This window comes from Accipiter gentilis, chromosome 5 (assembly GCF_929443795.1).
Source record: "Accipiter gentilis chromosome 5, bAccGen1.1, whole genome shotgun sequence".
NCBI classification, from domain to species: Eukaryota; Metazoa; Chordata; class Aves; order Accipitriformes; family Accipitridae; genus Astur; species Astur gentilis.
In genome coordinates, this window is record NC_064884.1 from 29,099,102 (window position 1) to 29,125,768 (window position 26,667).

Consider the following 26,667-nt stretch of genomic DNA (forward strand, 5'->3'; position numbering starts at 1 on the left):
ATTGGATTACCAGAGTCTTTGAATTCATTGAGGAGATAAATAACCCTATCCCATAGCATTAATAGGATGGAGTCCAGCACAGCTGAAGCTTTGCCGCATGCCCTCAGCTTGAGCTCCAAACGTCATTTGGGTTTTGGTGTCCGTTTGTAAACAGGATCAGGATGGGAGATTAACTTTTTTTAACAGTGAAGACGGGATTTTATAAGCGATGCTCACATTTTGCTCACATTTTATGGGCCATGCACCATGGTTCCACGGACCATTGCAGTGACCTCCCAGATCACTGACCGAAATTGTATTGGTTTGGGGGTGGGATGCAGTAGGGAGCTATTCTATTTTGCCATCTGTAAATGCTTTTCCCTATAAAACTATTCAGCATTTTTCCCATGGGAAGTAAACATAATAATTAAAATGCTTCATGTCACAGTCTTTTTTTGTGTGTTGTATGCTGCCTTTTTTTAACCTAAAAACAGGATGCTGCATTTTTTTCCATGAAAGCAAACCAGCCTGGACAAGGATGTTACTGCCTTTTACAACACAACTTTCTAGTGTCTGTTTAAGGTTATTTTTTCCTTTAACACTGTTTGCATGTGACAAGGTCTGCTCTGTGTGTTGCTTGCTCTGAGCAGGATTTGTCTCTCCCAACTCAAAACATCTACAAAGCAGATGGAGGTTATCTCCAGCTGAGCTAGTCAACCCAGTCAATGGGAAAGAGGTGCTTTTACATGTTAAATGCCTATGCTAGGATGAGTTCAGTTTCACTCTGGAAGTACCTTTTTCCATTGACTATAAAAGAAGCCTCATGGAGCATTGCTCAGCTGAAGATACTGGATCATACGAATATTAATATGAAATTGTGGGACAATATTTTCAGAGACCATCCATGAAAACCCAGACCACTTTTCCTGCAGATTCAGAGGAAACAAGATTTGTCAGGGTTTCTATAAAATAAAAATATTTTTCTACATTTTTCACAAGCATCAGCAGTACGAGAATAAATCTATTCTTAACTGTGCTTTTTCTTTAGTGTTGGAAAGGAAGATTTCGACAAGACAAAGCAGAGAGGAGCTGATAAGAAGGGGAGTGCTGAAGGAAATGCCCGAGCAAGGTGATAACACATTAACTAGAATTTAGCTCCGAAACGCTAAACATGGATGATAAAGCTACTATTGCCTTGTTTCCATGTAGTATAAATAGGTATGAGGAGACAAAGCTGAGGAGTGTGAGAGGTAATTTGGGCCAGTTGACAAAGAACTAACGTTGGACTCGAGAGATTTGTATTCTGTAGCTGCTCCTGCCATCTGACTTCTGGTCATATCCTTAAATATTTTGATGCTGCCTGTAAATTATGTGACTCCTGTGGTTCCTACTTATTGTTTGCCAGAATTTTTTGGAGTTAATGATTAACCTATTTTTTGAGTCAAGGTCTGCTGTCTAAAGCAACTGGAGTATAATATGAGAAATTTTGGCTGAAAAATTAGAGACTTTGGGACCCCAAGCAAATCAATAGCATCTATTTCAGGTATCAAAAAGTACCAGTGCTGGGATCGTACAGATCCCATCACTATCACACAGACCACATTCACAAATGGCACAAACATAAAACTGCAGGGAAGACACCACTTGTTTCAGAATACTGTAAGGTTTAGTAACTGGTATTAACCAGAATTTGTGTTTTGGAACACATGAGTAAACCATGGTTAACACCTCTGTGCTGCATCTAATTATGCTTTTAGTGGTATTCTTGCTGAAATTATTGATCTTCTATAAATCTAGATCAAAAAAAAGTCAAGTGAGTATAATTATTTTCCGTAGCTTAAAATTAAACCATTTGTCATTTTATCAAGGAGTCCAAGAATTCCATGATTTCCAAAAATATTTTTCTCCTAGAAGTTGTATTACTCTGCCTGAGCTGAAGAAGCATGAAAGTATCAATGTGTATGGTTCATATTGTACACATTGATATTTAGAAGTAAAGGCCTTGTTTGTTGACATGTGACATCACTTGTCTTTACAGTGTTTTGCTAATTACCAGACTATGATATTCAGCATAGCTGGCTTCTGAACTTGTCTCTGCCACTGTCTTTGACTTAAAACAAGACATGTAAACTCTCCATTCCTCAATTTGTCCATCTGTGAATTTGTTACATTTTTTGCTACATGCTTTACTGGGGAGCTGCCTGACCTTGTCCATTGATGGTTGAAAATTGCATTTAGACTGCTGGGGCAGTTAATGAAATAAGTTAACCTTTCAGGTTGGTTACAAATAGTCTGAACATAAATACTATCATCATTTGTGCTAAAAGTACGTATGCTTTGGTCTTCAGTGTCCTTGACCCTCTATTCCATTCTTAAAAGGGCATGGGACTTTGGATCCCTTATGGAGATTGAGCAAAGTGAGAAAAGGACATAAAGATGAACAATTTTCTCCTCTTCCTCCTGTCTTAAGAAGGCCATCAATCCAGTCTGTCTTGCCTTCATCACGTTGTGCTTCATATCTGATGAAAGTTATAATTTTTAAGAAGCATTTTGAAAGAATACAGGATTGCTTTGAAGGTGCTAAAAATGGAGATACAGGAAACTCGGTGGTCGAGCAGTGTGAAGGTAGTTAGAAGGAATGACTATGGAGATGAAAGCTATAGATGAGGAAATTACATGGAGTCTTGAAATGTGAAAAGCAAGAAATGTGAAGAGGTGACAGTATTTCATGCGGGATGAAGAACAAAGTGGAAAGTGGCAGGTGCCACTTGGAGGCAGGAGGTGTTTGCAGAACCATGACATGAATAAGAGGTGGGGGTGCCACATGTGGAGGCAGAGAGGAAAGAATGGATTTATGAACATCTGGAAGAGAGATGCTGAAGAAACTCAAATGTTGTGGTAAGGTAAGAAGGAAACCTTGTGCCACTGTCAGCTGTAGTGAATCAGACAAGGTTAAGAAGGGAGAACTTAGTTTTTACAGATCAAGTTGAAGTTAGTGCGTGGGTGAGAATGAAACCATAAGCTTCACCCATGGAGCACCCCAAGGTAGTAAGAGAGAGGCTGCGTAACTGTGTTGAAACCAGGGAAGGGCCAAACATCCAGGTCTGATAGCACACAGCAAGGAAGAGAAGAAGAAGAAGAGAGTGGAATTACCACAGTTAATGAAGAATCAGTGGGAGGAACCCGAAGAGATGCCAGGTAGATTTGCATAATTTTTGGGTGGACAGCAAGAGAATCCTGCAGAAGTAAAGCAATCATCTATGTGAACTGCAAGTGGGGTGAGAGCAGTAGAAGGATTACAAGCCTTAGAAATTATCAGAGAAGAAAATCAGCAACTTTAAAATGCATGGAACAGAGAACAGAAATCAGTAAATAAGGGAAGAGAGAAAGCTGCGAGCCAGCAAGAGTATGTAGCATTTTTCAGGAATATAGAGATAAATAGGGAAGAGAAAGAAGTGTTTTTCAGGGTTAACGACATCCCGCCCCCCCCCCCCCCCCCCCCCCCCCCCCCCCGCCCATAGCTGAGGTAGTCTGGGTCAGTGAGTAAAATATCATCAGAGCTGGGGAAGAATTTGACTTGCAGAATTTAATAATGGCATGATACATGATACAGGAAGACTTCACCTTGGTTCTTAAGACTGGATAATGACTTTGTGACCTATTTTATTCATTAACTGGGCAGGCATATTCTGAGAACTGTCTGAATTCCTGGCTGATTTACCTACTGGGATGCACCACAGTAGTCCTGCAATTCTGCCCCCTAATTGTCCAGATTTGGGGCATATTGGAACACATTGCAGCTCCATTGTGGTCCATGCACACGTTTCTTTCTTTGCTGTGTAAACCAAGAAGCAGGGAGGAAGAGAATGGAATGCTAATGTGTACAGACGAAGCTGGACCTGAAAACTCACATGTGCTTCCAGGCCCACTACTGCAGAGGTGTCCACCCAAAGCCTATGGAAGCCCATAGAGTTCCTTTACAGAGTTACTTTTCAGAGCAGATCTGCAGTCTGATGTTTCACATTTCAGTAAGTCTTTCTGCTTTGCTTCCATGGAAACTTGAAGGCAGAGCGATGCTGTGTGTTGTTAGTAGGTGCTAAGGAAGCAGTTAAACTAGGCACTAGCTTTTTAATTTTCATTTCAGATGGTGATGTAACAGTAAATTTTGAAACTTCAAATGGACACACCATAGCCATTGGTGAAGAAACCATACAGGAAGAAAATGTGGTGAAAGCCAGTGGAGATAACGGTACTTTATCAGAGAAAGCATCAGCATTGGAAGGAAAAAAAGAAGATCAAAAAGGTAAATGAACACATTCACAAATTGTTTTTCACCTACTTAAAATACTAACATATTCTTCCATTAGCACCAATACATGCTGTGAGTTCTGTTCTGCCGTAAGGATGCCAGCAGAACCTGCTGAGAAGATAAGACTTGTGAAACACCAATATTTTGTCACTGGTAGGCATTCCTTTTGCTGTGGATGTTGTAAGGTCATAAAGAGAAGCATAGTCTGAGCATGAAAATGCGTGCAGGGATGTTTGATTCCTAAATTCAGTGTGAGCCTTTCCTTGTAGCTATGGGCAAGCTTTGGTTTCAGGTTTTCCTTTTGTGAAAGAAGACACTAAGTACATATGCATCACCTTGCAATATCATTGTAGAAGTGACTCATGGGTTGAATATTCAGCAGTGTTTAAGCCACTTAAAAACCGTATATCAATTTGAAAGTAACTTCAGCAACTCATTCCTATTGGTTTTCATTAAATTTTAAACACTTGCAGTCCAGCTCTTTGGAAATATTCAAGGAGCTGTATCACTACCGCAAACTGAACTTAGTTTATTTATGGAAAATGTGCTTTATGACTACAGGGTTTTCTATAGATCAATTGCCATAAATACTGCTAAACATTTAGCAGTACCAGAGCCCATATTAATTTTGTTACCTTCACTCAGCTCTACCTTGGTAAAAAAGAGTTTGACTGAGTAAGGGAAAAGTAAGGATTAATGCAGAATCACAGGATTTGGACCAGTTTTATTTTCTTTCTCTAGCATCTTGAATAATGCATCACTTCTTTTCCTTCTCAAAAAGTGCTCTTAAATACTACTTCATTTATTGGATTTTCCTAGAGGAAAGAGCAAGGATACAAAAGATCAAGAACTTCATGGCTGGCTGTTAGACTGAGCTGCCTTTCCAATGTCTTCTAGTAACCTCTACCTAGTGATGAATGAGCCTCTGGAGGTTGAGAGGGTCAGTTCAGCTAACACAAAAATTTAAAGTCTTCTCTGAGCTGTGTAAATCACTTGACTATGTAAAAAGTGGCTAGATGTCCAAGGACAACTGCCTTTCTTGTGAGATTTCTAGTACTTCCTGTCTCCCAACAAGACAGAAATACAAGATTAGCCTTTTTCATGACAGTTAAATACATCTATCTTCTGGTGCCAACTAGAACCAGATGTGTATTGGGTCAGGGGAAAAGAGTTAAAAAAGCCATGCAAAACTCCTTTAAAATGGCTCAGGTTAACTTTGGGGTTAGATCAGACCACTTATTATTTTATGCATCCCTAAATACAGCCTTTTGGAACTGTCAGGTCTTGGAATTTTTCCTAAGGTACAGAGTTTTTTTAGAAATACACATTTCTAACTATGTTGAAGTCCCCTCTATCTGACTTTGCAGAATGTAGAACTCCAATGAAGCAGGAAGGGTTCAATATCTATTTCAAACACATTATTACACTCTGCACTCCCTATATATTGTGTTGACCTTACAGGGAGAAATGAAAAATTATTTCTGTACAGGAGTAGACTCAGTACAGAAGAATATATAGCTAACAGTCCAGTCCCTATCAGAAAATGAAGTATATATGGAGGAAGGAGAAGGAAAACAAAAAATGAGCAAACTTGGTATTCTAGGCTTCATAGAATGTCAGTATGACCATATAGAAGATGCAAAACACTTCAAGTATACTTTCCTCTTACATCTAAACATGAACTTCTTCTACACATAAGTATCTTGAGTCCCCTGAAAAGGAACAAGGCAGATTTATTGCAGAGGAATAGTCTGGCCAAAAAAGGTGTTAAGGCTCAATTCCACACATTAGCTACAGTGTTACACAGTGCAAATCAGTACAACTCGCTGGAAAGTCATTGTGTATACACTTCAGTTATTCTTTACTTTATAGCACATTAAGCAAGAAGGTGAGCCAGTCTGTTGAACTCAGTGGAAGAGTAAGGCCCACTGCATCTCACAAGTGCCTCTCACCTGACAGGTTAATCCTGGGTGATTTTTTAGGGCAGATGCAGTAGGTATGCATTACACCCACACCCACTGGCAGAGCAAGGAATTAGCAACCACAGAGTGCAGGTTTGCTAACACTCACAGAGCATGAAAATCAGAGCTGAAGCAGGAATACCTAGCTCACTGTCTTCTGCTCACACCATAAAACGTGCTGGTACTTCAGATCACAACCCTCCATCATGAGAACTGAGATAGGTGGCATGAATACTAGCCAGACAGTCAGGAGCAATGGATGCAAGGAGTTCATCTTTAGTGAGGCTAATGTTAGGCTTTTTAGAGTCATGAGCTCTTATGTGTAGATCTTGAAGGAAGTTATATACACTTTCCATGTTTATAAGACCTGAAGACAGGATTAATTCCTGCTGTTTAGTAGCATGGTGTGCTGCAGTTCCAACTCTGGCTGAATCAAAATATTTAAAAAAAAATGCATCTTAGCCCCTGAAAGTTACGAGGTTATTTTAAAATGCTTTTATAAAATGGTGCTGGTCTTTACTTGCTCTTTTGTTCAAGTGGGTCTTGAAAATGGCTTTCTCATATAAATATGATGACTGTTGGAGCTGGAAGCTTAAACAGGACAAGTGATACAGGCACATTGTGGTAATATGGTGAGAGTTGGCAGCAATGCATCGTAGAATGTGGAATATGTTACGAGTTAAAAGAAGTTAAAGGAGAAAAGTTGTTTCAGCATAAGCCACAGAAATACAGTATCAACAGGGCAAACAATAGGCTCAGCCATGCAGTGTAAAAATGAGTTAGGCAGAACTGAGTGAAGAAGTTGACCCCTGAAAGCTGTTCCCTGTGCTGCCAGGCAGTTCCATAAACCGTGTACCCATCTGCTACCTGTCAGCTCACAGGTGCCTTTCGTATTTGGTGAAATAATTCCCTTTGGCAATTTAATAGTGTAACTGTTACTGTTTGTAGTAATGATGAGATGTCAGTCATTCAAGCAGGGTGTTTAAAAGGAAATTTCTACTTTATGGCAGGATAATAAGATGGTGTTCCTATGCCATTTATAGTAGACTGATCATCTCAGGTTTTCTGATGTCCTTCAGTGAAGGAAACAGTTTGTAGTCCTGTTTCCAAATGAATTCATGGGATACATGCACATAATGTTTTTTCTCCACGGGATAACTCTAATATCAGAGCTGGCAAAGGTTCAAGGTCTTAATATGTTGGGTTCAGAGGTTCTTTCCTCTATACTTTGTCTGCTGTCCCTTAAATCTGCCATTAAATTTAATCTTTTCTTTTTCTCATGGGTAACGAAAAAAAGAAGGTTGGAGGCACAAGCTCTGGTCTTATGAGCGTGCACCATTGCTGACCAATGCTTTAGTTTGTCTATCAATGAATGTTCTTCAAAGTCAAATTTTCTATGTTCCTTATCTCAGAAGTCTTTGCTTTATTCCCCCAAAGTGGAACAAAGCCTGTTGAATTTATGATAGTAACCCTCATCTTCCAGGGTCTCAGGCAAGAGCCTGCTTTCTCTCAGAAGACTAATCCTGCAAACCACTCACTGTGAGAGACAAGCAGACTTTCTTCTCTGTTGTGTGCCTAGCTGGCTCCCTACACTCCTGAGCCCTGTAGATCATTGATATGAACACCATGCATAAAAGGGTTTTTCTTTTGCCTGACTCCCAAATAATCTCTCACTCCATCTGAGTTATTTGCTGGCTAAACCCAATTCTTCTAAGAATAGTATATCTTCGATTCATCACCTGAACAGTGTAAATGAGGCTGAATCCAAATCTTCTTGAAAGGAAAGCTACTCTAGATAAAGCTGTATTTGGGCAGAGCCTGGCCACTAAGTCAGCCAGGCTGTCTGATGCCAGTAGGCTGACGTGAGAGGCATGGGCTTTCACCCATAAAAGTTGAGTGGTAGAGGAAAGCTTGTGATTTGTAAAGTTGCTGTATTTATTTTCTTTCATAGGAAAGAGATCCTAATGTGACTCCAGAAATATGATTGTAGATGTGATTTTAATGAACTAATCATTGAATTATTCGAGCATATCTATACAGAACGTGTAAGGGAATGTAGAAGTCTACATGCCTTTCAATTTCCAAGTCTCCCATAGACCAAGAAATGGTAAAAGCATGCAGCTGACAGTGAAGATGTTTTAGGTATTCTCTCTTGGTTTAACAGCTTACCTTTTATGCTGAAGTTGGATAGTTAGCAATGTAAAATGACAGGCAGTGGGTTTTTTTCCTTTCTTATCTTGGAACCAACGCAAAATATATGAATGTAGTTGCTTTAGGTCAGATGTTACACCTGTCCCTTTCTCCCCTCTCCTGTTTTCTACACTGTCTCTGTTACAAGACCTTTTGCACATGGTGCTGTTGTCTGCAGATGTACAGATCTGCTCATCCATCTTCAAGAAGGATGAATTCGAAACTGCAGAGAGCTGTGAAAAGCATCGTGAGACAGCTGTTCTTGTTCAGCCTAGCAAAACAGAGCCTGAGAGAGCCTGAGTGCTTTTGATGAATGTAACAAGTTGGTATGTAGCCAGGAGAGAGCACAAGTAGAAAGGAATAAACAGTGGCTTGAAATACATTTAGACTGGAAATTAAAGGAAGCTTTCTAACTATTAGAATGGGTCTTTTCTTGAACAGAATTTTAGTAGCAATAGCAGTAACAAAAAATGGAGCTGGTTAAATCTGAAGTTTATGAAGGCATTTGTATGAGTTGACCACCTGCATCAGCACAGTCAATGAGTCCAAAAAAGAGACAAAAGACACCTTGTCTTGCCCTGTCTTCCATGTTTCTGAATGACAGCTTCCTGGGTTTTGTTTAATCAAAACACAGCTCTCTGCATAGGCTGGAAAGAAAACTCATGATTCCCAAAACTCTTACTGAGTTTCATTTTGCAGGGTGTCATCCTGCAAACAAATCATATGTTATTTCCAACTTCCATTTTACATAGTGTTACTCCACTGACTCATCTTCCAGGAGAAGAGTGCTTTGCAGTTGATATAGATTATATGCTTGTGCTGCAGCGCTACTGGTTTTCCATGAGCTATCTTCATGTCACTGCTGTAGCTGTAGAAGCAAAAATGCTAGTACTGTATAACAAAAAGTAAAGAAAAAATTATTGTATTATACAACCCAGTCATGTATGGCTTCTGAAACTATGCCTAGGAATTTCATAGGTCCATTTGGTCCAGAGTTTGCAAAAGGTCCCAGATTTAGCTTCCAAAATAAGTCATCTGATTTTCCAGTGCTTATGGCACACTGGCATCTCTCTGAAAGTCTTTGAGCCTTGATGAGTCTCTGTAAGAGCTGTTGTATACTGAGTACTTCGTAACCCTGACCATCATTTAGGTGTTTACATAAGAACACAGCTTTCTTAATGGTCCGGCCCCAATCACAGTTTCTGGGAACAAGAAAAGCTGGTCTCAAAGTGAGCTTTCTTGAAAATCTGGCCTTTGGAAAATTTATTCTAAACATAAACATATTATTGATCCAAATGCTTAATGAGACATTAACATTTGCTTTGCTTTCCTATTTAAAGAGTGATTTATAGACGTATTGCTTTTACAGCAGATGTCTTGATCAAGGCAGCAGTGAATAAAAGATATTCCTATCTGATGACCTTTTGGAGACCTTTTGTTAAAAGGTCAATTTGTGATGAACAGATGTCTACATTAAGAAAAACAACAGCAATAAAAATATATTGCAGCTGGTACCGAGGGACCTGGGGGATTGGCTTGAACAAATAGATGGGTCTGAACTGATTCAGATGCCTCCTTGTTCTGGCAAAAGGTGCAAAAGAAAGAGCAGACATGAAGACCAAGGGTCCATATTCACACCGAATCATGTGAGGGAGGTCCATTTACAACATAATGGCATCTCAAGCCATTTACAGACATCAAACCATCCCTGTCACTGTTCAAGATCAAGCCGCTGTTGCTGTTATTAGTTATTTGTATTACTACAGTACTTATGTATGTACCAGCAATTTATTGTAGTGTCTTACATAAATGCAGAAAACCACAAAAAAGTTCCAGTGGACTTACAGTGAAAGGGAGGACGCTGTGGTTAGGCACTGAAAAACAAGAGGGGACCAGACCAGGATAACAAGCACAATGCCGGCAGCCTAAAAATTGTCAGCTTTGGTATCGCAGCAGAGGGGAGTTTGAGGGAGGACAGTCGGTGAATGTTCCGAAAGCCTGAGGGGCAGCAGAGGAAAAGCAATGAAAAGCATCTGCTTCAAAACTTGGCTTGTCGCTGGCAAAAGCTGGTGTAATGGACTGGTCAGGTAGGAACTGGAAATCTGTATCTCAAGAGTACATGAGAAACAATAGTTTGGGCAAGATCAGACTGACACTGAGGCCAGTCAAGTTTATATCTGATGAGATAAAAAAGATTAACAAAGATAAAAATGACAAAGCTAATTAAGATGCCAAGAGGGTTGATATGGTCCAAGGCAATCATCTTCACCACAGCTTTTCTCATGGCTATGAGCAAAAAGAAGATTCATTGGTCAAGGCCAAGAAAAGGGCATGTACGTAATCAAGGGGAAGTCAAGACTTGAACAGAACTGTAAGTATCTGAGCAGATAGGATGCTGCTGTGCAGAAAGAGTCTGCCAGTTTTTGATGTGATGTACATAACAGTATGGAAAGAGCTGTCCTAGATAAAGATGATATCCCAGTGATGTCAAGGTATTTCAGCTATAATCAAAGTTATATAAATTGCCAGTTTTAATCACAACTGAATTCTGCAAGCGAGAACTTTGATATGAATGAACTGTTCCACTTTTGGTTTTCATTTATAGTTTTTAGTTATTTCTCTAAAGAAAATTTGAAAATTATTAGTCAGTTGTCACTAAGATATGATTATTTGCAACTAAGTAAAGCTTTAGCCTTGTATTTTGTACTGTTTTTATTAATCAGAATTCTAACACAGTTATATAGTTTAATGTAGATTGAAATTCTAAATGAATGCTCTGTATTACTCTAGAATATGGTGAATGGTGTATTTCTTTTTACTAGGTTATCATTCTCTTTTTAATATTTACTAATATAATGGGAAACAAAACACAGTAATGGTATATAGGTGTTTAAGTCCTTCAAGATCTTCAAAATACAAAATCTTATCTTCTCTTGCCATGTTTGTTATTAATGGAATTAAAATTTTAAAATGTCCTGCTTTTTCAGAATTAAATTAGTTTTTCAGCTTTGAAGGTAGGTATAATTTCACAAGGAGATGCTCTTTGCTATAAAAGAGGAGAGCAAAATGTAACAAACATGTATGTTTCTTTCTTCTTCCGAAGTCTTTTTCTGGTCCAAAGTTTTCTCTGGAAAACAAAGAGGCAGTAGAAGAATCTGTGCTCGAAAGAATCTGAAAGCTGTACAAGGTTGCTATGCAATGGTTCTTGCAAAGCATTAGCAAAAACATACTAGTCTATAATGTGCTGGAAACAAAGGAGAAAGACACTGGACAGTTAATGTTAATTCCTTCAGTTCATGAAGAGGCATATGTCTGCATGTTGCTTTTAATAACTGCAGGTGATGCTTTAGGTTCATGTTAACAAGCCTTAAGCTAGAGGTTGAAAAGGCTTTGTTTCTGAGATGAAGAATGTCATTGTTGTCCAACACATGATTTGTTTTTCATCTACTAATCTTAAAATGAAAAGGTGCTGCTTATCTCTTGGGAATCTTTTACATGGGAAGGAAGAGAGCCAGGAATGGCCATTTAATGTGTGTAAGAGTGAGGCTTTAATAGGAACATACTGCAAGAAATTAATTGGTTCCCTCTCAAGTGATAAAAGAGACTGTTAGAAGTCCTTGCAGTATTTGCTTGGCCCCTTTGTTCCCCAACCACATGTTTAGTAACATGCAAATAAAGCCCATACGATTCTGATGGTATGCTCTTGCTTTTATAATATCCTTTTTCTGGAAGGTTTCGGAAGGCTATCGTGAGGCCAACTGGGCAGAGTTGGTGTAATTGAATAGATAAAGATTCCCATCTGGGAACAGGTAGTCTTACAACCATAGCAATTATGTTGCAAATTTTATGTTGACCGTACATGGCTCACCTACATTAACATTACAGTTGGCATTAGGTGTGCACTTTTGAAGTGAATTTCCTGGTCATCCCCACTTACTCTTCTTTGGTTTGCAGAGCACACAAGCCAGGTTTCTTTTGGATGAAACTAAGCCAAAAGATGCATTCAGGATCTTGTGCTCCCACCGCTACTGGGCATGCAATCTACAGAACTAGCCTGAAGCTAGTCCAAAGTCAAGTCTCCTGAAAGATATATTGGACATTGGGTCCTCAGTGCTACCTCTTTCACTCTACAGAGGCGTTCCTATTGCACAATGCAATGTAGATAGAGTCCAGATTCCCATTGACTAAGGAACTGCTGATTCTTGGAAGGGCAGTCTTGTAACAGTACCCAAAGAGCTTGCAGGAGAGGAAAGCATTCCCATGGCAAATGATATCCTATTTGATTTAGCTTCATCTCTTTCTGAAGAGTAGAAATACCCTGGGGAAGATACCCCAAATAAAGTTGCTATAAGCAAGCAGTCTGCAGCTTAGGAGAATGGGTTGCTTCAGGGCAAAATTTCAGCTGCATATCCATGCTTGAACCCAGGGCTGAGAGAATGACCCTGTTCACATTCAGATTCACATGAATCTGAGTTTTATAGCCTGTTGATCTCAGAGGGCTGGAAAGAAGATGAGGGAATTTGTTGGGGTGAATGGCTTTTCCCTTGTTTGGTTTGCAGCCAGCAGTCTAGTTGGGGATACTGAACATTAAGGATGATCCTTGGAGGTCTAGAATAGATGAGACTGAGAGAAGTGCCAGGCAAAAATCTTCCATGAGAAGACTTGAATTGAGATGGACAGTAATTTTTTTCTGAGATAATACTTCAATAAGAGGCAGGAGATGAAGACTTCTCTCCTGATTCCCAAGAGCTCAAGCAGCAAAAAGTAGTCATTGTTGTCAAGCTTGCTGTTGAATGTATGTGGCATATGTCTGTGTCAGTTGGCTTCTGTTCACTTTCTTATCCATAGAGAGCACTACTGATCACTGCCCAGAAATACCGGCACCCCATGCTCCACCACTACCCAAGCCTAAGCCTAAATCTAAAAAAGCTCCACTACCACCAAAAAATGCTATTGCTGCTTCCACCACCACCAGCCATAAGAATAACGAAGCACCTCATGCTAAAAAAAAGGGAAAGGCTCCTGCTAAGCAGCCTCCTCTCCCACCACCCAAGCCAACAAGTCACAGTGCAAATCGAGAAGCTGGTGAGTACTGCACAGGCAGTGCCAGTTATGGTGGGTGCATGTGCATGGGGGTGCTTGGCTTGGTCTTAAAATAACTTTTGCCTTGGTACATAGCAGCGTTACTAAAGAGCATGCCATGGATGTTTTTAGCTAGCTTCCCGCTGAGCTCTGGTGCTGCTGTCTGCAGTCACCCCAGACAATGGACAAATCGTTTCAACGTTTAATGAAACACCAAGCACATCAGAGACGATATTGAATTCCCAGTTCAAGTGTGAATGCTGGCAACAAAAAGACCCAGAGAACTGCTGAAGAATCAGCAGGGAAAAAGGTGACTTCTGAAACCAAATAGATGAGTTGCCCCAAAGTAAAACTACTTCGGTATTGCTGTAACTTTCTGTTGGAAATGTCTACTATTCCAAGTCATTTGACAAGATTACAAGATCTCAGAGATGTAAAGGATAAAACCATGAAGACATCTTTAAAAACTGTTGAGTAACAGTTGTTTTAGCTGAAAAAAAAACCAAACTCATTAGAAATGGCCAGGCTTCCGTGAGCTGTTTGATGGCTTGCTGTGATTCTAAATACACACTGGAAGTGGACAATGTCAATCATCAGGCACAGAGCAGATGTGTTTGTCACTACACTTTTAAATCAGCAGTGATGCTAGATTAAAGATTATAGGTAGCCATTCTTAAGGTACTGATCTCGAGTTTGAATGGTTGTTATTTAGGTGATGACCAAAATTAAAGCATCCAAATATAATTTGAACACAAGCAGTATTGTGATGAACAGACTGTATATATGCATTGGCAAACTTATACAAGCCTTGTGTTTTCAATCCTCTGTCACTCTTTGAAAGCCCTTCAGTCCCTCCAGTTTTCTCTCCCAAGTATACCTCTTCATAGCTTGCATGTATTGGCACGTTTTGTATTTGAAGCACACAGAAGAGGACTGTTTGAAAACATTGCAAGACTGCTAGAGTTACAATAATAACTTTGCCATAAAATTTCCATTAACTTGGTATTAACTGTCCTTACTACATCAGACCACCACAAGAATAAACATTCTGAAAACCCAGAATTTGCTGTTGTATTTCACATGCAGCTGGAAAACTCAGTTCTTCCTAGGTGAAGGAACTTTATAACAGCAGACCTTTCAGAAACAAAACAACCCATCACATAAAGAAATCTTTATATCAGTGGTTGGTAATAAGCTCTCAGGTATCTGAGTTCTTAAATTAAAATGCATTCGGATTCCAGATTTGTCTTTTAGTAGCCTCGCTGAAATGTCATGCAATGCTGGAGACCACATGAGTGTGAAATATATCCATGTATTCCTTATATAACATAGTACCTATTCTACTGGTAATTTCTTCCAACAGTAAAAGTACATTGTGTTCATTTGAAGTGGGGCAATACTTAATAAATAGAGCTAATCAGGAGCAGTATTAGTACAAGAGGTTTGTCAGAAAGTGAACACATGATTCAGGCAGTGATCCAGTCCCATGAAGGGGAAGAGGAATATAAGTAACTGAGCCACAGCTCTCCTGCGGGCACCACAGTAGGTTTCCAAACTGAAAGAGTGGAATTGGGATAAGGGGACTTAAACATGGGCATGGACATGTGTCAAAAGGCAAATAACAGCCGTGAAATTTTTTATTTAATCAAAATTCAAATCTTCTACTGAAAAAGAAGCATGACAGAAAATTGTCAGCTGGCCCAGTCAAAACCAACAATAGCAATAGTACTTTTGACCCACATGAAACTGTAGGTTTTTTTCCCCCGGGAGAAGTCTTTCAAGTTTCTCTATCTGATTGCAGGTCCAGAAAGGTTCTGAGAATAATGTAAGGGTTTTTTCAATGGAAACTTCTTTAGACATTTTCCCAGCAACAATTATAGCGTGGTTGTATATTTGTATTATCTTGGAGTTCTTAACTCTAAGCGTGTAGCTGCTTCTGTTGACCTCCAGCCTGTGTTGAAGTGCTTTGCTGGATTAGAACCAGAGCCCTTTCTTACTACCAACTTACTCAGAAAGGTTACTGTGAAATAATATGCAGATTAGAGCCACCATCTATTTCCACTGCAATTGCAAACTGCTGCCTATACCATTTCTTTGCTTCTTTTTGATTTGCTGGTAAGTTAAGTCAGTGATTTGTACTTTGTGTGGATGATGAGTGCGGTATCAGTAGATTCGGTACAGTGCCCATTACAGTCACCTTGCAGCACAAAAAGGGACAGTGATTTGCCTGAAGTTTCTGTGGGTTTTTTCAGATGTACTGAAAGCCTCACAGGATTTTAAACGTTTATCAACCGTAACACTCAGCTACAGACGAGGACGGCATAATATGTCTTTTGAATTATTTTCCATCTTCTTTGAGACTGAGAACAGTCTCACTGTGAAAGCTATTTTTATATCGTGAGCTTATTATGGCCAGTATCTGTATTTTGGTTCTATCCTAATCTGCTGGGGTTTTGTTTTTACTTAAATGCTTATAAGTAAAGTAGGCCTTTCAGCAGATTTCTGTTACAGCTTTCTGTTTTACTCGGTAAGCTTAGCTACAGGGCTGCTGTGTAGCTTTATAATGCTTTCATTTGTTCTCTAGAGGTTAATGCATTTTTACTATAGCAGAAGTATTTGAGTTGGATGCATTTTGATGAAAAGGACTGAATCATAAGATGGTTGTCATTTTTATTGCTTTTTAAATGAAAGTCACAGGTTTGAAACTCCCAGTCCAGGTGATGTGTGCATCAACACAGCAATCAGAAATGTGGCTGGAATGCACATGGGCATGCAGGCTAGCTGAAATCTCTTGCAAACTTGGGCATTATACATACATGCTTCAATATGGTAAGAATCACAGGATTAAACAGCAGCATCACTGGCCAGCTTGTACAGCTAGAGGCAAAACCTTGTTTCACTACATTTTCAAGGCTACCTGAGTTGGTCACTGGTAAGACGAACACCTTCAGTACATACAGGAGGCCTTCAATGCCTCCTCCCTTCTGGAGATCATTTGTGCAGAGTGGAATTGGTGGTTTCTGCCTCTGTTTTATGAACATGTCCAACTGGACTTGCAAGTACATCTCTGCTGCTTGCCATTAACTAGGAGCGCACCACTAGCGATAACATTGTGAAAGGTAATTGACTGATATCCATAATGGTACTGAGGTGTTCATTGAAAAGCATAAGGAAAATCACAGTAAACACGTTTGGAATAAGGAGTTGACTTTTTAGATGATGTCCAGGCAAGTTGTAATGGGCCAATGCAGAATGCTAGAGTCAAACTCTCACCCATTTGTAAGGTTGATCCCCTCCACTGTTCTTGGGCAAGTATTCATCGTTTCAGTTTTTCCCACCTCAAAGGTGAAGTTTCAGCTGCAACATTTACTCATCTCAAACATACAGATGAAGGATTGTAGATGTATCAAGTGTAATTTTTTCATTTTCTAAATATCAGCAGAAAGAACAGTGCAAAAATAATATATTTGCAAGACTGTAAAAAGCCTTTTCTTTTTTCTTATTTTAGCTAGTTCCTCTCATGCAAAAAAACCACCAGTCTCCAAGTCCTCTTCATCACCATCTCCTTCGTCCACATCATCTCATCCCAAAGCCTCTAAGGAGACCTCCAGCAAATCAGGCACATCAGGGACTCCCAGGGGCAAGAAAAAACCTGGGAAACAGTCAGCCCCACGAACAGCGCCAGATGGGGCTGCTGCTTCCCCCTCAGGTGCCACAGCCAACAACAGGTTGGAAGCAAAGGCAGAAAAACCCGAGCCTGAGCAGCCTTCCATAGTGATTTCTGAAACAGAGGTCGCAGACCAGCCGAACAAGCTCATTGTCCCCCCTCCTCCCACCGCTGCCCCCCCGCCACCTCCACTTCCACCTCCCTTTCCTGCTGCAACTGGTCAGCCCGCGGTCTCCTCAGATGCCCAAGATGTGTCAGACGACTGCGTGGCGGGGCCGGCCGGCCCCGCGTCAGATACTAAACCTCTTCTTCAGACTGAGCATAGCACGGACGAGAGCCTGAGCAGTACGGCCCTAGGCAGTGGTCCAGATGCGAGCAGAGAAGACACAAAAAGGTAAGACGATATGGCTGTCGTGGATGAGTGGTAAGACCCATTCCGAGGAAGCCACATTTCTTCGCATAAGGGGCACCGTAGGCACGTAGGGATCTCTTCTGTTTCTTCTGCTGACTGGTAATAGTTTGCGTTGCATCGCAGCACAAATTTGTTCCTTGCCAGTGCCTTTGAGCCATTCACCTGCAGTACCTCATATTTCCCCAGAAGGTCATTGCTCATAACCTGCCTCCTATGTCGTTGCGTGGCTTAATGTGACCGCTGCAGTCAGCAGTTCAGCTAGTAGCTGGTAACACTTTTATTTCTCTCTCATAAAGGCAAACAAGAAATGATGCTGAATTACAAGGGGGTTTTTACTATTTTGTGAATATCATTAAACATCTCACTGCTAAAGCTCTCAATTCAATAGCTGAATTTACTTGCACACTTGAAAATGACAGTTTCAGGCTTCGTCTACTAGGTGTTTGGACTGTCTAATAGCTGCCTAATAGTTTGTCTAAGTCTCAGATGCTATAAAATCTAGTCAAGAGACGGGTCATAATTACATTTTTTAAGGAAAACGGTTGGCAGCAAAAAAGAAACTGGCTTATTAATCTGTCTTTTCCCTGCCACAAGAACGAGCATCTTTCATAACAACCCAAGAGGCTTTAGTCTAGACACCAGTGGCCTAGGGACTTTCCTTTAAATCCGTGCTGGTACCTCTGTGCCAGCATTATGCTCCTGTGCTGCTTCTCCCTTTGCTCTACCCTTCCTTTACATAAAGATTTTCCCAAGGCCGAGGGCACTCTGCTGCTGATTTCCATGTTAATCGGTGATGGGCATGAACATTTTGGACTCAATAGCAGTAAAAACTGTGTTTACAGTAGAGTTAGGCTTCCAGAAGAGGAAGCTTTGCACTCCCATCCACTCTCTGACTTGCTTTTGTAGTGTTGGTCCCATCCCACAGGAAACAAAAAAGAATTAGGATTTTTCCTTACACAGGCTTTGCAGATTGTTCCAGATAGTTTGCATCTTTTTTCCTAACATACATACACACAGATACATGTACACATCTGCATACTTTATATATTTAAGTTTTTTAGAAAGGAGAAGTTACTTTGAATAACAGGACTTTTATTTTCATACTTGCTTATACAGTCTGTCTCCCATTTGTGTTCTGTGCTGCTTGCATTAATGTGACACCGTGTCTGCTTATGAATTAACAGCTTGGCTACCAAAGAAGACCAAGAAGCGGAGGCACCTGACCAGGCACACTCTGAACCGGTGGAGGAGGCTTCTGACGCTGCTGCCCCTCCTGAGAGTGAAAGTGGCAGAGAGAGCCACAGCAGCGACTCGGACTCCGATGGGCCAATACTGTACACGGATGATGATGACGACGATGACGATGATGATAATGCAAGTGCTGAAAGTAAGCATCCCGCTGAGAAGTTGCAGGCTACCTTTTGCACATTGCGTTATGTGAGCGTGCACGCGGCATGCTAATGCGAAGTAACGAGAGGTATGGCTGCATAGGATGGTTTTAGATGATTTAGTATTTCACCACTACTGAGAAATGACTGTCCCGCTTCTCCCAGATAATTGTGATTGTCGGAGCACCTTAGCAGACAGAGCAGATCACAGTGGATTACATCTAATTTTACAGCTTTGAAATTTCATCTGGGATCATGGCTATATCATCACTCTCATTTGGCAGAAGTGCTTGCTGCTGCTGAAGGGGGTTGTCCTGCTCACCTTCTGCCTAATGCTTGCTCCCAGCTGTTCATTCTTCCCTTAGGCCAGCGCTCATGTTTATTTTTTGCAGTGGTGGCTATTGTTTAGCTGATTTTCAGTAGAAATGGTTCCCTGATCCAACTCACGCCATGGCTGCACCTTTGCTGGGGCAAAGGAGGTGGCAGCAACAGGCTGTCAGGGGTAGAGAGGAGGGCAACACTACCTCTACCACCTGCAGGGTGGCCTTATGTTAGAATAAAATGACCGTCAAACCATGGCTTGAGAGCCTTGCCTGCAGCCATTCAGGAGGAGGTGCTTCACTGGCCTTAGTGAAGAAGGCCTGAACACAAAAGTGCTGTGTACCCAAGGGGGGTGAGAGAAAATGAACATTGGTTTTTTTTCCCGTGGCTACTAGTGCAGCAGAAGGTAAAGCGCCAGATAGCTCAAGAGGCTGAAGTCTTCTGCAGTTCTGCGTTTGGTTTGAATATGATCCAAAGCAGTAGCAACCAAAAAATTATGTATTCAGACAGCAGCACAATGTCTTATGAGAAGTGAGCTGGGAGCCTGTGGTTTTACCAGACTGCCTTATGTGGTGAAAATCTGGCAAACTAGGACATATGTAGCCCCTTTAGTCAGAAGGTCAAGAGGCAAGGGAAGGAATAAAGGCTGTGAAAAATACCCTTCCTTCCACAGCTGGCTGAAGCTAAGGCTGACAAAATTGCATGGCCCTTGTCCCTACTGTTATCTGCTTTATGGATGAAGAGATTGCTTTGGTGCCTGGGGGTTCCTGCCTAGGTTGCTTTACAAGCACTCAGAGCACTTTCTAAACTGTATTTTTTGTTGTAATTTACAAATCAGTTAAAGATGAGAAGCGCCGTAGAAGAACTAAGTGGTATTTGATTGAGAAATATTTGAAAGAATGAGGGAAATGATGACAGAACGAGACTAAACCATTTAAGGCTGAAGAAAAAGAGCAGCACATTGCTAGATGTACTAACTAGATAAATAAACCAACCTGTAATGTACCAGACTTCAAAGACACTCAAGCGTAGATTTATCATTTTTATCCTATCACTTCACAGATGACAAGTGATGTTTGTAAAACTCCTCTATCAATTTGGCTGCTAGCTTTTTCATCCAAGCCTTTCAGCTTTATATTGTTTTGAACTGAGCTAAAGCTATTTTTCTTTTGATGTTTATTAAAATTCCTCTCCTGCATGTGGGAACAAGGCTGCTTTGGGGAGGTATTAAGGTTCTTACTCAGAGTTTGTGTCTGTAACCTAAGCATGAATGAACTAAATCTACCCTCCTCCTCCTCCTTTCCTCAGGCTCTTTGGCAAGTAAAATTCGTCGTAGGGATACTCTTGCTATCAAACTTGGCAACAGACCATCTAAGAAAGAATTAGAAGACAAAAACATCTTGCAGCGTACGTCTGAAGAGGAGAGGCAGGAAATCAGACACCAGATTGGAACGAAGCTAGTGAGGTATCTCTATTACTTTGCACAGTAAATGTGGTTTCACTGGGCAGAGGTGGAGGAAGAGAATCAAGAACACTGGGTTCACGTTTTAAATGCAGCCCAATATGTGGTGGAGCATCTTTGTGGTACAGCTGTCTGGAAAACAGTATTTTTATTTCTCACAAAACTTTAAAATGTCAGTAATGCATTTTTGTTCTGCAAGTAACAAATCTGAGAGCTTCTGGGTTTTTGGGTTGTTCGGTTTTTAAAAAAGAAAAGAAAAAAGAAGAGGATAAGAGTGACTCCATAGTAATTGCTGCCATGGTTCAAGCTTTTTCTCAGATTGTTTAGCAGGAACTTGCACTTGTATATACCCATCTCAGATGGACTAGTAGTTCCTGACACACAGAGCATGCCTGTGCATGTTTGTCCCTTCTGGCCCTCCCCATCCTCCTCCTGCCCTCTAACTCCTTCTTTGTTCATGTGCTGGTTCCAGCAAAAGAAATGGAAGGAGGCTGACTTCGTAGGTCAGTGTTTAGTGTTTTACTGTGCCCACCTCTGAGGCATGTCTTTCTCATGCTGTTTAACTGCTGTGTGATATATGTTACTTTCTCTTCCTGGACTTGAGAATGTTGCATAAAAAAAAATCACTAACTTTCACTTGCATTTTTACAAGCTTTTTAAAAAAAAATCCTCATAAATGGTAATTTTGGCTTTCGTGGTCTCTGAGAATAGACTACAACATGTCTGGATTTTCCCAGACCTGTCCTTGTTTCTCTTGTGCTCAGAAATGTTGTCCAGACAGATTTGGAGGATGTCCTGTGTTTGTTGGAGATTTCCAGATACTGGGTAGTCCAGCACAGAGTACAGCAGACCTGCATCAGCACTTAGAAGATGAGCTGAGTTGCCCTGCGAACCGGCCGGCTGGCTAAGTCGTTAATTTCATCCCTTAACCATCAGAGCGATCCATCTATTGTGTAGAGCTCAAGGGTCATTTTTCTTCTGCTGATAAAGTGGTGTGGTTGTTATCACCGCTCTCCTGACCGAATCCCAGCTCCGGTGATCACATCCTGCTTGCCGGTGCCCCCTTGGAGGCTTGAACTGCACAAGTCGCTCCGGTTCCTGCCCCGAGCTCCTTGTGCAAGGGACATTGCTGCTTCTGCCTGGAAGCTGGCACGCTCCCGCGCAGCCCTGCTTTGGTAGCAGGAGGCAACGTCCGTGCGTATCAGGGCCGAGGTCATGCCTGAAAGCACAGCCAAGTTTGACGCCAGTTCCTTAAAAATTCCTGCCGTGGTGGTCAGCATCGAGGACTGATGGGAGACCTGTTCTCACAGCTCGGTCAGGGTCGGGTCAGGTCTCAGCCTGGGAATTCCTACAGCCGGGGCTGGTTACATGGGGTAAACCTGCCGGTCCTCCCCGCCAAATCTGAAAGTCCAAGCATGGTTTGAATGAGATGGGTTTCATGAGGCCGAAGATAAACCGCAGTGAGGTGTGCTGGGCAGAGAGGCATCTATCTTTAACAAATCTGCAGCATTCATTTTACAGCTGAAATTTTTCTTGCTCCTTTTCTCAAGTGGACAAGTGAACCTGTTTAGTAAACATAGAGACAATACCAACCATGTTCTCCACTACGCAAACCAGAAAATCTGTATCTCAGGGTTGGTCTTTTTTAATGGCAGTTGTTATATGTAGGTAACTAAATAAAATTTACTTTCAGTTAAAACTCCCAATTGTGTTGTGCATACAAATCAGTGAGGAATGCACAGCTTATGTTGGTTGGTTTGGTTTTTTTAAATAATGAATAGGATTTGCATTCACAATATCTGAGAATAATCTTACAATTGCAGAGCGAGCTTATCATAATTACAGTGCTTGGGGACAAAAAAGGTTTATGAACTCTTTCATAAGAGGGGGTGTTTAAATTTGCTGGTACAATTTTTGTAGTACTATGCAAGTATCAGTTATTTATGTGTTTAAGTGGCAATAGTACATCTTTAAAACAAATGGCCACTCGATACTGTGGTTACATGCACAATTATTATAACTGTATCTGGAAATTACCTGTGTTGTCGAATTCCTCTGCTGGAAAAGAGTAGCATGCCCATATGAGAAACACCTTTTAAGCTGTATTACAAATCATAATGTGTTATTTGGATCTGGTTTTAAATCAGTCACTTTGTTTTCACAGGAGACTTAGCCAGAGGCCTACAACTGAAGAGCTAGAGCAGAGAAATATCCTAAAGCGTAAGTATTTTATTCAGGTTTCAGCTAGTATTTACTTAGAAAGTGAGCATATGTTGGATTCATATGGAAGCCTATCATTGTTGCTGTAGTGTTAGAGCCTGGAGAGATAACTGGAGAGAAATTGTGTTCTAGAAAATAACCTGTCGACACCAGACCTATATGCTAACCTGTAACAGTAGCTGTGAAAATTGCATATATTCAAGATGCTGAACTTGCTTGTCTTCTTAATCCCACTTCTTGAAGCTGGTCTGAAAGACCAGGAATGACTTAGATACCCCTTAGAAGTAGTTGTAGGCTGGTTAAACTCCTGCCTAATTTTCAGGAGGAGAAGGAGGAGGAGGAGGGAATATCAGTAGGAGGCAGGGGTGGGATGTAAGGGCAGAGATTGGAAGGTGGAGTAGAAAGAGGAAAGGTGTTCAAGGGCAAGTGAATAGGTACATGCCAACTACTTCAGCATGCTGGCCTTCATATCCACTTCTGACATCTTCTGTACTGAAACTTCCATGAGACAGTCTCACTGAATATCTTTCCATTGATTAAATCCTTCCTCGGTATCCCTCTTGAAAAATTTAAGTCTATAATTCAAATAGTCAGGGCAGAGGAATGAAGTACATTGGATGTTTATCCTCTACACCTATTCTCCCATTTACTCATGTTGGTTTTGTTCTTAGGCTGGCAAACGCTTCAGAACAGGCATTTTTTGTCTTCCTTTATGAATCTTCCTGTAATATGGACATTACCTAAACACATACTGTAACAGTTGTCGTGCCCAGCTCCTCTAGCCCTGTGTTCATTCTGCAAGGGTAGCTAGTGCTTGATGCTTAAGTAGAAGAAGTAAAAAAACAAAATGCACATGGAAGCTTTCCACACATAGAAACAAATCCAAAACATCATCTATTATTAAGGTGTAGGAACTTTCTAAACTTGATGTAACCGAAGAAGTAGGTATAATACCGTTAATTTCCAACAATCGTTCAGAAAAGTTGGAGTTCATCTGTGCAACCCTGGTGCACAGCATGCTAATGAAAGAAAAGCAAATGGGCTGTTCACCTGACAAAGTCCGTGGCCTGATCATTCTGTCACCTGCTCAGGCCAGCAAATCGAGGAGACATAGCAATTATCAGCTTTCAGGCAACCACCCATGCTAATGAAATCCCACTGCTGTTGTCTAAGCTCTCAAAAGCCACATAGTGCCATGTCTTACTGAAAAGGGAAGCTACAGTTTCTGCATTATGGTGCACAGGAGAGGGGTCAGGGGACTCCTGTCCGATACATAATGCAAATAGACCTTCTAAGACACAGTTTCTGAACCTATAGATTGCATAGATAAATAAAGATAAATTTTGAAATGTGAACCTTTTTTATGTGACACACTGCTCATGCTGGACTATGTGAGGAAGGTAATTCCAAAACACCTTTGGTGGGCCAGGGCATGGCGACTGAGCTGGGAGCACCAGCTGGGCTTCCTCACTGCCCTCTCTGTCTCGCTCGCCTCAAGATAACTAATCTAGCAGCCAACCTGCGATGTATTTAATATCCCTTTTGCTATTGTTTATTCCGTTCACTGATTTTGCAGTAAGTAGCTCAAGACTGGAAAGCAGTTAATAGATTTATTCTCCTGTTTCAGCTTGTTTACTTTAAGCTTTTGGCAGCGTACCAGGCTTTGCACTCAATGCCTCCTGCCGTCCCCCCCTGCTGCTGCCGGGGGGCTGTCTTAAAGAGGCAAGGGAGAGCAAGAAATAAAGGCTGGGAAGCAGCTTTATAAATCACAAAAAGTCACAGCGCCATCGACGAGCACGTGGAGAATCCAAAACTGCTTTTTGCTCATCACCAAGATACAAAATATTTTGAGTTGACAGTGATCTGTAAAAAGCAAAGTGAACCAAAGCAAGCCAGGGTTTGTGGGGACAGTCTGACTCAGAGCCCTTGCAGGGTGCAAGTTCTCTCTCAGCTCTAAAGCACTCATATTATTTATCAAAATTATTACATTCCCTTCCTGTGGATCATTTGAAAATGTTTACATCTCTTAAATGCCTTTGTTGTTGCAGGCAGCTTTTGTGAATAAGTTGGGATTTCTTTCATAAAGCTTTCTTCCTCCTATTTTTAAGCAGTGGATGGGGAGAAGGGGTTATATTATTGCGTGTATGTAAACTACAGCTAAGGGAAGGTATTGTGTTGAGTAATATTTGTCAGACTTCGAGGTTACATTAAGTGGTAAAGGTCTAAATGTTTATTTCAGGATTAAGTTCAGCCCAGATCTTTTAAGAGGTTCAGAAAAAGTCCATATTTTTTCCTTTTTTTGTATTTCCAGTTAGCGAGGAAATCTGTCTTGCAAGAAGTTTTGTTTTGATAATACTTCCAGATAAACCAGTTACTGAAAATCCTGTGACCAAGTACTATCGCAAGACATTGCAGGCGGATTTCTATAAAAACAATTTGGATAAAGCTATCCAGACTCCTGAGTCTTCTCACACTAAAACAAAGTTACGATAACTCAAGAGTCCACTTGAAGGAATAGATAAAGCCCCTTGGTTTTAATAAATGCAGGTTTCTTGTGTACTGGCTTTGAGCCAGTAGTATTTATAGTATTGTCTTGTGGCAAAGAAACTTTTTATTCTTCCAGGAATTTCGGAGTAAGATAACTGTATTTTTTCCTGTATTTGTAAGGGACAGTGAACTTCTTGTACTGTGCACCTGCATGCCTGCCAGTACTGGCTTTGTAGAAAACAGGTTTTATAGCTCTTGATGCTAGTTAAGAAATATTAATGGTTATCTTTGCTTGTAAAACCAGGAAAGAGAAACCACTTTGTGCATTCCAGAGCACTGCAAGAGGCAAGCGCTTTGTTTGTCTTTTCTTTCTCTTTCCCTAGCAAGCCCGCAGAGAAGTCTAAACATAGCTAATCCCATAGGGACACAATGGAAAGTTCGGTTTTACGCTCCGAGAGTACTTTCTGGTCAAGAATGGAGCAGTCCTCAGGCAGAACAATTTCTCTCATCTCTTTTCCCCTTCTGCTGTGAAACAAATGTCCCACAGAACAGAAGGTGACCAGATTTAACATGGCAAAAGCTGCAGGAGCAATAATGTATAGATGCCAGGGAAGCTGCTTATTCGGCTTTGACCAGTGGATTGTTTAACTCGAAGGCCATGATAAGTGATGCTTAACAAAATTGTTTCAGTTAGGAGTCAGCTCCCAGTTTGACCTGCTAGGAGCTGCAGGCAGGGAAGGAGGGAAGCCATAGTTTTCCTGGGATCTAACTGGAGACTCCTGCAAGCAAAGGGTGCTCGCTGGGCTGGGCCTTTGCCAGTAAGGCAGCAGCGGGACATCTGAGGAGGGGACTTGCAGCTGGGAACTCTGTGTTTATGTTTTCTTTCTCCACATCACACAGATTAGATCTGCTTTTAAGGTGGAAAGCAGTCAGAAGTATGTTCCCGTGCATTAATGTGTTCCTGTTTGGGCAAGTGAGTCCATTCGTACCTGCTGTCAAAACTTGGCCCTCCGGCTGGAATTTTCCACAACACCTGAAGGAAGCAGGAGCACCAGACCCATTATTTTTAGCACCACGCATCTTCTTAACTCACTGCGGCAACTTTCAAAACTTTTACCTTAAGAGACCAAAAATAACACTGTAGGTTTTACTGTTGGTAGGAATTTGTATCGGGGCAGTGTTTCTGTAG

The 26,667-nt window shown here is 41.1% G+C and overlaps 1 protein-coding gene across 2 annotated transcripts in view; it reads left to right on the forward strand.

Moving 5' to 3' along the window:
- The window catches only part of PHACTR2 (phosphatase and actin regulator 2), a 140,935-nt gene that overhangs the window by 101,171 nt on the left and 13,097 nt on the right, over positions 1–26,667 (forward strand). The window contains exons 3-9 of one of the 2 annotated variants that reach the window (XM_049800216.1): positions 1,028–1,108; positions 4,124–4,282; positions 13,288–13,524; positions 17,030–17,582; positions 18,785–18,987; positions 20,618–20,774; positions 22,936–22,991. In XM_049800216.1, the coding sequence (XP_049656173.1) occupies positions 1,028–1,108; positions 4,124–4,282; positions 13,288–13,524; positions 17,030–17,582; positions 18,785–18,987; positions 20,618–20,774; positions 22,936–22,991 (1,446 nt within the window). The remainder of the gene's footprint in view (positions 1–1,027; positions 1,109–4,123; positions 4,283–13,287; positions 13,525–17,029; positions 17,583–18,784; positions 18,988–20,617; positions 20,775–22,935; positions 22,992–26,667) is intronic. The other variant, XM_049800217.1, reaches the window with a different exon arrangement.